Source organism: Elephantulus edwardii, unplaced genomic scaffold (genome assembly GCF_000299155.1).
Source record: "Elephantulus edwardii isolate Elephantulus edwardi_28Jun2011 unplaced genomic scaffold, EleEdw1.0 scaffold00148, whole genome shotgun sequence".
Classification (NCBI taxonomy): Eukaryota; Metazoa; Chordata; class Mammalia; order Macroscelidea; family Macroscelididae; genus Elephantulus; species Elephantulus edwardii.
Window position 1 is genome coordinate 6,353,932 of NW_006399898.1, and position 13,269 is coordinate 6,367,200.

General features: G+C 46.5%; 1 protein-coding gene across 1 annotated transcript in view; it reads left to right on the forward strand.

Annotated features, from left to right (window-relative positions):
- Positions 1-12,989, forward strand: part of RAD9B (RAD9 homolog B (S. pombe)) — a 31,609-nt gene extending 18,620 nt beyond the window's left edge. Inside the window, 6 exon segments of the mRNA XM_006894718.1 lie at positions 4,804-4,910; positions 5,003-5,067; positions 5,532-5,654; positions 7,361-7,601; positions 12,848-12,951; positions 12,953-12,989. Of these exon segments, the coding sequence (XP_006894780.1) occupies positions 4,804-4,910; positions 5,003-5,067; positions 5,532-5,654; positions 7,361-7,601; positions 12,848-12,951; positions 12,953-12,989 (677 nt within the window).
- The last annotated feature ends 280 nt before the right edge of the window (positions 12,990-13,269 follow it).

Here is a 13,269-nt window from a genome sequence, read left to right on the forward strand (position 1 = left end):
AGCAGAGCTCAGACCAGCGGGGGCCTTCACCCTGAGCACAGAGAGCCTGGCCAGCGGCTGGAGCCTCGACGGTCCCCTGAACGGGCTGGTCTGCAGGCGTTGCTGAGCCAGAACCCGCTCCCAGCTGGACCCCCCTGGGGTTTTCAGAGGCATCACGTGGGAGGACACTGCCCACCTCTCCGGTGGAGCAGCCAGAGGATCCAGCAGCACGTGATGTGTTGGCCGTGCAGCTGTGGCCAGCAGTGCTCTGCATGGTGCCCGTCAAATGTCTGCTCCCTGCCTGTCACCACCGCGCTTTGCAGCTGATAACTTGCACCCTGAGGAATTTTGCCGCAGGAGAGAATTGGACTTTTGGAATGATACGAGAGGGTGAACATGGTTTGCATAGGACAAAGACATGAATTTTTTTTCAGCTTTTTAAAAAAAATTTTTTAAATTTTATTTTATTTGTGTGAGTGTACCGTCAAATCAGATCCTCCTGGTACAGGAGGAGATTGTCCCTCCTTCCCCGGGAGAGCACCTGGTGGATTAGAACCGTGCGCCTCTGGGATTGTAGTTGCAGCTCCTTGCCACTAGGCCACCAGAGCTCTCCTAAAGACATGAATTTTTAGGGAGGAACGAAGGGTACAATGTCACGGATTGAATGGTGTCCTTCTAAGTCCATTGAATAAGGATGACGGCAGAAGCAGCACTGCATGTGAGCTGTAATGCTGAAGGAGAGTTCTCGACCTCCCAGGGGCTGCCGGAGCACCAGAGTGTCGTGAAAGGTGGCCAGAGTGCTCCTTGGAGGCGTGGAGGACGGAGCTTTGTCTTGGGTGCTCTGCACGTGTTGGTAGGAAAGGGCTGCCGTGCTTGGAGAGGTGGAGGGTCAGTGAAAGAGGGAGACCATGCAACAGTGAATGAATAAAAACTGTTTTAAAAATAAAACTTTACATGGGTCGTGTATATTCAAGGGAAAAAAGGTGCTCTTTAACCAAACAGTAATGCAAATTTAAATACTAAGATGTGCCAGATCCCAGTTATAGTATTTTTTTATTTATTTTTATTTTTTGTGCATGTACCGTAAAATCAGATCTGACTGGTACAGGAGGAAATTGTCCCTCCTTCTCCGGCAGAGCATCTGGTGGATTTGAACCGTGTACCTTTGGGATTGCAGTACAGCTTCTTGCCGCCAGGCCACCAGAGCTCCCCCAGTTATAGTATTTTTAATCCCTTCCTACACAAGTGACAGTTGGACAATGAATAAAGGTGATGGTCTTCTGAAGACTGTCCAGAGAGGAGGACCTTTGTTTGGTGCTTGGTGAGATGGATTGACAGTGACTTCAGCAGTGGGCGGTCAGGGATGGTCAGGACAGTGCAGGATAGGACGGAGGCAGCTCTGTTCTTAGGGTTGCTGTGAGTTAACAACAGCATACGTGGATGTAATGTTATCCAGTTACGGATAAGGGTAGAACCAACACTCCTTAATTCCCCCACAGTAAGGGGAAGTACCCCCGGGGTGTGGACAGTAAGACCTTCTACCTCACAAGAGTTAAAAAGGGAGGAACCCCAGCCAAGATGGGAGGGGCTCGGAACCCTCACTGAAACACGGTCAGGAGTGGAGCCAGGCCCCCAGCCGCTGCCGCCCCACTCCCCGCCTCCCCGGGCTGGGCAGCTCCTTTGCACTAGAGGAGGCTCCTGGGGACGCCCCAGGCACGTGGGGCCTCCAGGAGCTGATAGGAATAAGGGCACATCCCCCACTCCACTAGTGCCTTCCTGAGACCGGGCACCCTGAATTTGAACTTCAAGCCTCCTGAACAGGAAGAGGATACATCTCTGTGAAAGGCCTCTACTGCGGCATCTGTGTTACAGCAGCACCAGAGCGCTGAGATGGTGATGATGGAATTTGCCAATCAGCTGTAAAAGGATTAGGTGGGGATGCAACATCCCTAATGAGGTCACAACCCTGGAGAACCTCGCCCTCCAGCCCATTCCACTGCATGCAAAGGAATTCTGACTCAGGGCAACCCTCATCAGATTTCTGACACTATAAACCTCAAAGGAAGCAGACCACCTCATCTCTCCTCTGCCAAGTGGCTGGCAGGTTCACGCGGCCACATTTCAGGTAGCAGCCCAGCATGAACCAGCATGCCGTCTGAGTTCCTAAGCAGTGAGAGGAGAACTAGAAACATCTGCTTTTTAAAGCCATCTATCCACTTGTGGTATTTCTGTTACAGCAGTGCTAGAGAACTAAGACCTCATATGACCTAGCAATTCTACTCCTAGAAATAACTTCGAGACAGTGAAGACATATATTCACAGACAAAATCGTATGGTTTGTGCTGCTGAGAAACAAAGTAGAAAGAACCAGAATGCCCACCAACTAATGAATGAATGGTCAAGCAGATTGTGGTCTACCTATACAATACCTAATTCTTCATCAGTAAGAAGGAGTGAGTGCTGACATGCTACAACTTGCCTGCAGCTTTAAAGCCTGCTAAGTCCAAGATGTCAGATAGCCACCCTCTGTGTGATTCCATTAGCAGGAAACACCCCCAGCAGGCAGAGCCAGACAGAACACAGTCAGTATGCCCAGGGCTTAGGGCTGTGCAAAGTAGGACCCACTCCTGATAAGTCTGGGTTTGCTTTTTGAGATAATGAAGACTACTGATATTAGTGTTCATGGTTGAACTTTAAAATGTAGCATATTCCATGTTATGTAAATTTCAAACCAATGTGTTTGTAAACTTTGACTCAAATCACAATAAATAAAATAGAAATATGTCATTGTTGTTGTATACCCTCGAGTGAGAAATGACCCACAGCTAATTCTCGGGTGGGTTTTCAGTCAGTTAATCACACAGGAGGAGATAGCTCATTCTTCTCCTGCAGAGCAGTTAGTGGCCTCAGACTGTGAACCTTCAAGTTTGTAGTGCAGCTTCTTGCTACAAGGCTACCAGATCTCCCTAAAATATAAATAAGAATTTAAAAAAATCTATTATAAAGTTTAAAATTTAATTAGTGTTCTATCCTTGGACACATAAGATTGTCATCAGACAATACTACTAAAGAACAAAAATACGTATAAAAAAGCTGTGGAATTGTTTATATAATTCATTGATAGATCCACTTTGGAAAAATATATTCTAAGGAAATAATGTACTTGGACCAGGAGGCAATCATCAGAACAGAGCAAGGGAACACTGCATGGTTCAAAATTGGGAAGGGCGTACGCCAGGGATGCATCCTATCTCCATACCTTTTCAACCTACATGCAGAACAGATTATCCGGGAGGCTGGGCTCTATGAGGAGAAATGTGGGGTCAAGATTGGTGGACGATTTATCAACAATCTGCATTATGCGGATGACACAACCCTGCTTGCTGAAACTGAAGAGGACCTGAAGTGCCTGCTGCAGAGGGTCAAGGACTGCAGCCTACAATATGGATTGAGGCTCAATGTCAAGAAGACAAAGATTCTCACCACTGGACCAGTTGGCAGCATCAGGATGGATGGTGAAGAGATTGAGATTGTACACAGCTTTAGTTTGCTTGGCTCCATAGTCAACAGTCTTGGCACCAGCAGCCAGGAAATTAAAAGGCGCATTGCCATGGGAAAGTCTGCTGTTAGGGACCTCTCCAAAGGGCTGAAGAGCAGTGGTATCTCTCTGGAGACTAAGGTGTGTTTGATACAGGCCATGGTCTTCGCAATCACCTGTTATGCATCAGAGAGTTGGACAATGACCAAGGAGGATCGAAGGAGAATTGATGCCTTTGAGCTGTGGTGCTGGAGAAGAGTATTGAGAATACCATGGACTGCTAGGAAAACAAACAGGTTTGTCCTGGAAAGGGTTAAACCGGGTGGCTCCTTGGAGGCAAGGATTCTGAGGCTCCGTCTAACATACTTTGGACATGTTGTGAGGAGAGACCGGTCCTTAGAGAGAGACATCATGCTTAGGAGGGTGGAGGGACGGCGCAGGAGAGGAAGGCCCTCTATGAGGTGGATTGATTCAGTGACTGGGATAATTGGGATGGGAGTGTCAGAGACAGTGCGATTGGCACAGGACAGAGCGGAGTTTAGGGCTGTTGTACATAGGGTCGCTATGAGTTGCAGGCGACTCGACGGCACATAACAACAACAACAATGTTTATATCATGTTTTTAATCCTTTTGGAAATGAGATAGGATATAATTAAATACCATGTTATTATATAAACTAAATTCATCCTTTTTCTATAGAACAAAATCACTTGTATGGTGCTCTGGTGGTTGCTTTGTAACAGAACTCCAGGGCATGGTAGCTCAAGCACTGACTCCGTCTCCTGGCACTGTGGGCGTGTCAGTACTCAGGGTCTCACCTTACGTGTGTCTGGGGCAGGGCTCCCTGAAGACTTACAGCATGAGGCAGGGGTACGGCTGCTGGCGAGGGGCTCAGCTGGGCTCCCACCCAGTGTCCACACATACATCGCCTCCCATTTAACGTGAACGTCATACACATAGGTTCCCCAAAACAGGAGGTGGAGGCTGTCATCTTCAGGCCTGAACCCGGGAACTGAGACAGTCACTGCTGTATCGCCGGGACAGAGCGGTCCTCGAGCCTCCAGGGGCTCACTCAGTGAAGGAATGGCAGAGGACTGGTAGCTACTTTGAACTTAGCACTGATGGTGGAAGCTGTGCTGCAGTCCCAAAGGCACACAGTTCAAATCCACCAGTTGCTCCATGGCAGAAGGATGAGGGTCACCTATGGGATACAACGGCAAACAACAACAGAGTATTACACATTTTGACAGAACTAATTTTGCTTCTCTTTCTCTCTGATGGACAGATGGGACTAATTCTGTGCACAGTGAGATGTTTGTTGATTCACATGAATTTGACTTCTTCCAAATTGGAGTTGACAGTGAGGTAACATTTTGCTTCAAAGAACTGAAGGTAAACACAAATATTTGTGTCACATTGAAATTCAGATTTCCAGTTGTACGGTATAAAGATTCCAAGTTATTTTTCCTGTTTTCTTCTCTTAGGGAATACTGACCTTTTCAGAAGCTATACATGTTCCTATATCAATTTATTTTGATTTTCCTGGAAAGTAGGTCCTTGGAAACTTTTCTGAGTTGTTTAGTTTGGTAACATATTTACAGTACTACTCTGGATAATTTTGAAAATAACACCTCTGAGCTTAAGTCTTTGTGAACTACAAACTTAAAAAAGAATGTTATAACTTAGTATTTGTTAAGCTGGTTGAGAAAAACTTGTCTGTAGAGTGAAACATTTATACTTTGACATTATGCTGAACAAAATTAGCTAATTAGAAAATGACAAGTTTAAATCTCTATGAAATGATATTTTTACTTAGAAGTTCAGTGAGATTAGGTTAAAAGTGTTTTATGAAATTGGATGTGATGATTTCTAAGATTCTTTCCAATTCTTAGGACTTCCTCAATTTATAAAAACATGGCAGGACTTTTTCTTTCCCGACAATGACTGTCAACTTTAATGTTTTCCTGTCCTTCAGGAAGTGAATGTCATTTTGCTCTGCTCTTGCGTTTCTAGGCCTGTGGCTTTAAGCATTGATGACATGCTCTTGGAAGCCAACTTTATTTTGGCTACCTTGGTCGACGTGCCAAGTCAGCCTTCTTCGCCACGATCTCTGTGCCTGTCACAAAGACCGAAAAGGTGAGGCCATGCCCGAGCTTCCGGAATGTGCGGGGAAAACTGCTGCCGTGTTGGACGCTGAAATCAGTCATTGTGAACTCAGTAATTCAGTACGTAATTGTCAGGAAACTATTAGGAAAAGAACATTAGAAGATGAAGAAGTTGACTGAATCAGCCAAAGCTGTAGCAAGCCAGACCCAGCAAGACAGGGTCACCAAGCTCACCTTTCCTGACCACAAGGCAAATCTTCAAACACACCTTTTGGTTTAAAGTGACCTAGTGGGAAGGACAAAGCACAGGAGAGTCTGTGTCACCGCCTTGCTCAGACATAGAGGGAGGCAGTTTTTCTTTCTTTTGTTTTCTATATTTAGCTTTTTAGAGAGGGAATAGCTTCATTGCAAAAGAAGTACACAGTGAAAAACAGTGTATACGAACTTTGTAAATAAACCAGTTGTTGTTGTTTGGTGCCGTCGAGTCGTAAACGACTCATAGCGACCCTATGAATTAAAGGCCTGAACACTCTTCGTACATAGAGTTTCTGGAGGCAAGCCATTTTGGAAGTGGATGCCGCTCCTGCTTCCAGCCTTTTTTTAGTTGGGAAGCTCCAGCAAACACAAATAAGCCAGTATAAGATAAAAATTTTATTTAAAAAATACCAAAAAAAGTAATACATAGTTATGGTGGGATATGTGAAAAATACAGAAAAGGGCAAAAGAAGGAAGTAACACTCCATAATTGCAGAAGGTCGGGTGGTGCCGTGGTTAAGGCATTTGGCTGCTGAGGACGGGTGGTCTGACCTCACCATCTACTTGTCAGGAGAAAGCCTGGGCAGTGTGACCTGTAGAGAGGATGGCTCCGCAGGTGCCGGGGGACGCCCTGCCCTGCCCCACGCGACTGGGGTAGGCACTGTGAGCGTTTTAGTTCACAGAATTTCTTTCCCCCAGATTTTTTTTTAATTTCTTTTTTTTTTTTTGGTTTTTTGTTTCCCCCCCAGATTTTTATTTCTATTTTAAAACAAAGCTGGGAGAATACAGCATATGTACTTTTATTTTATAGGCTAAATAAAATACTCTCATTTTGACGGTGGCTGAATGGCCAGGTCAGTTTATCCATTCATCTGCTTTTGCATGGTTTCTCCTTTTCCCTCCTGTGAACAGTGTGGTAACAGCAAATGCAGTTTTTGTATCTTGGTTTCCGCTCTGCAAACTACTGTGTTGTGAAACACGTCCATTAGCACCGGTTATGCTTGAAAACCTTGACTTTGTACCGACTTCACAGGGTTTTCTCACGGGGGTGTTTTGCGTGCCATTCAATCGGAGGCTACTCAAAGCGGATCCTCCAGCAGGTTTTCAGAGGCGGTCAGTTGTCTGGGAGGACACTGCCTGTTTTTCTCCTGTGGAGCAAATGGTAGATTTGAACCGTATGCCTTTATGACTGCAGTGCTGCTTCGTACCATTAGGCCACCAGAGAGCAATTTGACTGTTCCAGCAGGGCGGTCACCAGAACACAATCATTATCATAGCATTAGGTTGTTTTACTGAAAAATGTCACTCTGTTTGGGAAACATTTTAAACAATCATCATAGACATGAATTTCCGCTTTTTCTGGCCCATCGTGTTCAGTATCTTCACCCGAAACAGGCACCGCTGTCATCTGACCCACTTGCTAGATTCAAGTAGGTATTGTGAAGCATCCAGTTCATTCCTTCATTCCTGCTAATCCCTCAGGTCAGACTCCATCCTGTCAAATTCAGAGGTGGCTAAGAGCATGACCAGCGAGGCCCCAGAGTGCACATCAAGAAAAGCAGCCCCCAAAAGGCTGCGTCCCCCAGAGTCTCCCCCTGGCACCTCTGCACTGGAGCACAGCAGCAGCTCCCGAAAAAAAAGAGTGGACAGCGATGTCAGTCACCTTTCAGAAAGCAGTGTGAGCAGTATGGAGGTCACACCAGGGCCCCTCCACCTCAGGAAGGTAAGAGAGACGCTGTGTGGCTCAGGCTCGGAGGACAGGGCTCCTCATCCCCGCCTTTCCCCTCTCTGCCACATTTCCAAGGTCATGAAACATGACTTTTTGATAGAGGAGGGGTTAGGCCCCTTTAGAATGGGAGAAATGTCTGATTTCTAGAATTATCACTGTAGAAACTGCCAAAACCAAGTGCTGTAAAGTTACTTTCAGCATAGAGGGCAGAGGAGAACTGCTCCCACGGGCGCCCACAGAGCAGTGGAAGGTTTGCACCACCAACTTTTTGGCTAGTGCCTGAGTGTTCTAACCACCGTACCACAAGAGCTCTTCTGAATGTCACTATACAGTAGTTGACGTGCTTATCCAGCAGTTTCTAACAAGGCATAGCAAGTCGAGATTTGGGACTTGACAGTAGATTAAGGAACACTGGTGATGGTATGTAATGTTGTTGTGTACTCATGGATCAGAATCAACCCATAGCTGGCCCTCCAGTGGGTTTTCGGAGGCTGCAAATTGCACAGGAAGAGATTGCCCATGTTTCTCCCCTGCAGCAACTGGTGGATTTGAACTGCATACATTTGGATTGCCACTGTCAACTCCTTACCACTAAGCCATTAGAGCTGCTAACAGAAAGGTTGACAGTTTGAATCTTCCAGTTGCTCTAAAGATGGGCAGTCTCCTCTGATAAAGAAGCCCAATGGAGGAGGCTGGGAACTGGAATCAACTCAATGGCAGGGATGTTCTTTTTAATAGGACGCTTTATGGCTGAAACTGGAGAGCACCAGAGGAATGTCTTTGTTTCATTGACTGTGCAAAGGCATTTGACTGTGTGGATCACAACAAACTGTGGGTAAGCTTGAAGAGAACTGGAATCCATTGATTGTGCTTATGTGAAAAATTTACTTGGACCAGGAATAGTCCTCAGAACAGAGCAGGAAAATACTATATGGTTCAAAATCAGGAAAGGAGTGAGTCAGGGATGTGTCCTGTCTCCATACCTTTTCAAGCTGTATGCAGAAAAGATCATTCGGGAAGCTGGCCTTTATAAGGAAGAATGTGGCATCAGAATGGGAGGAAGATTCATCAATAACCTACGTTATGCAGATGACACAACCCTGCCTGAAGCGCTTGCTGCAGAAGGTCAAGGACTGTAGCCTCCAAAATGGATTGAAGCTCAACATCAGGAAGACAAAAATTCTCACCACTGGACAAATTGGCAGCTTCATGATAGATGGAAAATAGATTGAGATTATTAACAATTTCGGCTTGTTTGGCTTCCTAATCAGTACTCTTAGCACCAACAGTCAGGGAATCAAAAGAAAAATTGCATTGGGGAAAATGGCCTCTCGGGGACCTCTCCAGAGTATTGAACAGCAGTGATGTCAGTCTAGAAATGAAGGTGGACCATGGTCTTTGCAGTTGCTTGCTATGCATCAGAGAGCTGGACAATGACTAAGGATGACAGAAGAAGAATTGATATCTTTGAATTGTGGTGCTGGAGAAAGAATATTGAACACCCTGCCACAGCCTCTTCACAGCAATGCCCGTCTTCTCACACTCTCTCCCCACCATCTCAGTGTCTTCACACTCTCTCCCCCACCGTCTCTCGGTGTCTTCACACTCCCTGTTGCAGACCGAGGGTCCCAAAGAATGAAATAATTATTTTATAATTATTATTAATAATAATTTTATAATTATTAATAATGAGACAGACTACCAGGAATGACATGGAACAGAGAGTGTGAAAAACGGGGTCAACGGTTCCCATGACTGAAGGCCCCAAGCCATGCTTCTCTGAGTATTTATTTAGAATCATAAGGAAGGTAAACAAAGTAAAATCACAAGGAAGTACAAAACAAAGGATAATGGTGAAGTCTTTTACAGATAAGGCCAAGTTCCTCTTTATGCTAATCTCAAGAGGGAGGGATTCAGTTGACACAGACTAAGAACAATGTTGACTCCTAGGGAACGCCCAATGCCACAAGGTGACCTTCAGCTTGTATTAAGCTTCCCTCATTTCCCGATACAGCATTTGGTCTACTATTATTAAATTTGATATTCAGCTTCCCTCACGCTCCCCCTCTGTCCCTCAGTGTCTTCACACTCTCCCCCACCGTCTCTCAGTGTCTTCACACTCTCTCCCCCTCTCAGTGTCTTCACACTCTCCCCCTCTGTCTCAGTGTCTTCACACTCTCCTCCTCTGTCCCTCAGTGTCTTCACACTCTCTCCCCCTCTCAGTGTCTTCACACTCTCCCCCTCTGTCTCAGTGTCTTCACACTCTCTCTACCACCGTCTCTCCGTGTCTTCACTGTCTCTCCACCACCATCTCTCACAGTGTGGAAAGCCTTCTGGTATATTGCTCCCACAGCTGTCTGTTGATGATTTGTAAGATGATGTGTCTGCAGTTAAGGTCGCTGGAACCATGTCCCCAGCGAGGGCTGACACACTGGCTAGAAAAGCCAATATTCAAGGGTTTGGACATTCCCAGAGTGGGTTAAACTTAGAGTCATGTTCTGGTTCCCGGGAACTTCAGCTTCAAGTTGAACCTGTTTATGAGTAACTGATGAGACTGGAAGACATTCGTATTTATGCTCATTCCTAAAAGAGGATCCATCAGAATTTTAAAATTCTTGAACAATGTCATTAATACCACATACAGATAAAAACCTTGCTGAAGATTATTCACAAACAGCGGGAGCACTGTATCAACAGGAAATGTCAGATACTCAAGCGGATTCAGAAGTGAGGGAATGAAGCGTAGCACCCATGTCAGATGGATCTTCACTGGGAGCAAAGAATACTAGGAAGGTGTTTGTCTCTTAACTATGCAGAGGCATTCACCGCTGTGGCTCATAATCAACCTTGGAGAACACTGAGAATACTCAGTTGTGCTCATCCCAGCCCTGTGCATAAACCAGGAAGCAGTCATTCAAACCGAACAAGGGTCTATCATAAGGTGGTATTATGTCACCACACTGAGCATGTGTGCTGAACAGATACTGTAAGAAGTGAGACGCCACGAGGAGGAGTGTGGCATCAGAATGAGACGCAGACTCCTCAGCAGCTGCAGTCGATGCAGCACAGCTTCTGCCTGTAGGTAGTGAAGGCTTACTGAGGAAGATCAGAAACTTCATCTCCACATCAGTGAAGCAAAAGTCCTCACAACTGAGCAGCAGGCGACACCCATGGTGGTGGCAGTCAAGTCAGTTGACCTTTGCTCGGTTGGGCAAATCTGTTGTCAAAGCCTCTTAAACTGCTAATGGGCAAGCGTGCTAAAGACTAAGGTACACCTGATCCAAAACATGCTATTTTAAGTTACTTCCCATGCCTCTGAAAGTTGGACAGTATGACTGAAGTGATAGCTTTGAATTGTGGTGCTGGCAGTGTACTGAATAGGCCACGCACTGCCAACAGTACACAGAAATCTTCAGAGGGGCAACCAGGGTGCTCCTTCCAGGAAAAGATGGTGAGACTCTGTCTCACACATTTTAGGCATAGGAGGTGCCAGTCTTTGGAGAAAGACACCACACTTAGAAAGACAGAGGGTCAGACAAAGGCAGACACTCAAGGCGGTGGGTAGGCACGGTGACTGCCACAGTGAGCCTGAGAATGGAGCATGGGTGGGCTCCGTACGGCGTCCATCGCTCAGGGGCGCTTGCTGTGAGTCGGGGTCCGTCGCTGACTTCCTCGTGTGGAGTAAGCAGCCTGTCAGGCCGCTGAGGAGGGAAGCAGCCGGGACCCGTTGGCAGCTCTAGAGGTGGTCTCCGGAAGTGGGCAATCTCAGCTTCAGAACCGGCGGAGGCTCGCTCAGCGTGAGTCACAGTCCACTCAGCAGTGCTCTTAGAAAACATACTGGAAATCCATCCGTATCAAGTTTTCTTTTTTAAGTTACATAGTTTTCCATGTGCAAATGTGCCATAGTTAATAACCCACTTTTCTGTATTTAAGGCATTGGATTTTTGTCCAGTATTCTTCAAGTATAAATAGGGCTGCACAACATGTATTTTTATAATTTTGTAAGTGCTTTCCAAGGTAAACTCCTGAAAGTTGGTTCAGAAAGCCATTGTGCATGTAGGGCTTTTTAGGGACACCAGGGTCCCTTCCAGAAGTGCGCAGTCAGCACCCCTTCACTTCTACCTTGAAGGCCGCCTCAAAGGACTGGTGGCCTCTTGACACGTCATGCGACTCCACGTACTTTGTCCTTTTCAGTCTAGTTAGACTGGGCACTCACTGAGGGCAGGCCGAGCTTTGATCCTCCTCGGTCGGGTTCCTAGAGCACAGCTGGTGTGGGGCACAGGGATTCCAACCCAGGAGGAGAAAGATGGGCCCAGTCCTGTGACCCGCAGCCTCGCAAACATGACGGTGGTTCTGTAAGTTTCCACTCTAAGTGGGAATTGACCTGATGGGAGTGGTTTTTAAGGTAAGATTTAAAAATCTCTCCACATGACAGGAGTCCAGAATGAAGGCTGCACAGTGCAGTGGACTTGGGGGGAGGGAATGCATAGCAGTGAAAGAGTTTTCCTTTTACTCATCAAGGAGAAAAGTGAATTGGGAGGGAGGGGGCAGGCAGGGAGAAAAGTGCAACAGTGAATGACTGGAAACCCTAAGTCTCAGTAAACTCCCATTAAATTCAATAAAATAAAATAAAAAATCTCTCCAGTGCTGTCAGTAAATTCCAAATTCCATTTTGGTGAAAGAAGTCTTTAAAATGAAATTGTTAGAATGTTACCGTGTTTCACAATGACCACCAGTGGCTTTTCACTTAAATTTAATTAAGAAATTATACACAGCTCTTTAGGCCACTGAAATTTGAAAAACGAATGTAGACTGTAAAAGTTATATAGTAGTTTATGTTCTTACCCAATTCCTAAGGGCTTTGAGGCCTGCTCCCACATGCATGGCTGTTCCTAAGTTTTCTGCACTGAAGACTGTCCACGAGGCCAGGCCTAGTGCTGGGCCAGTAAAGGAGGGCTGGGTGTTCGGAGTCTGCACACAGCCAGAGCCCACCCTGTCATCCGGGTCACATATGGAGCACTGACTTGGAATCCCTGGGTGGTGTAGTTAACTTTGAGCGGCTAACTGGAGGACAGGTTCAGGGCCACCCAGAAGCTCTCTGGGAGAAAGGCCTGGTGATGGTCCTGTGACAAAGTGGTCATTAACCCCGTGGGGCACAGTTCTACTGTGACCGGCAGGGCGGCACCATGTGCCACGTGCTTTGACATCTCAGATTGTTAAGGTGGCACTGGGATAAGCAGTGGACTTGTATTTTTTCTCCCCAGTTTTCTTAGTTCTTTGGAGCGCTTTCTTCTGATCTGCAAGAACCTGCCAACTACCCTTTGAATAGTCTGGCAAAGGACAGTTGAGGACCAGAACAACGGCAGCTTCTCCCCATTCTAGCCTGCAGTCATGGCTGTGGCACTGCCCGGCTCTCCAGTGGTCCCACTCAGCGCGTGTGGGCTTGGAGAGGTCTCTGCTCCTGTAAATGGCATCGTCTCAGACAGTACTTGTCAAGTAGGTGTAATTTCCCTTCAATCCACATGCTGTTTGGGGCTCCCGAGCCCACTGGGTGTCTTCAGTTCAGGGTGGGCTCACAGGCGAGCAACCCCCATCTCTGCCAGTTGGGTGTCTGCCTCCTCACCAGCAGGCAGACACTTGGAGAGCACCAAGACAGCTGCAC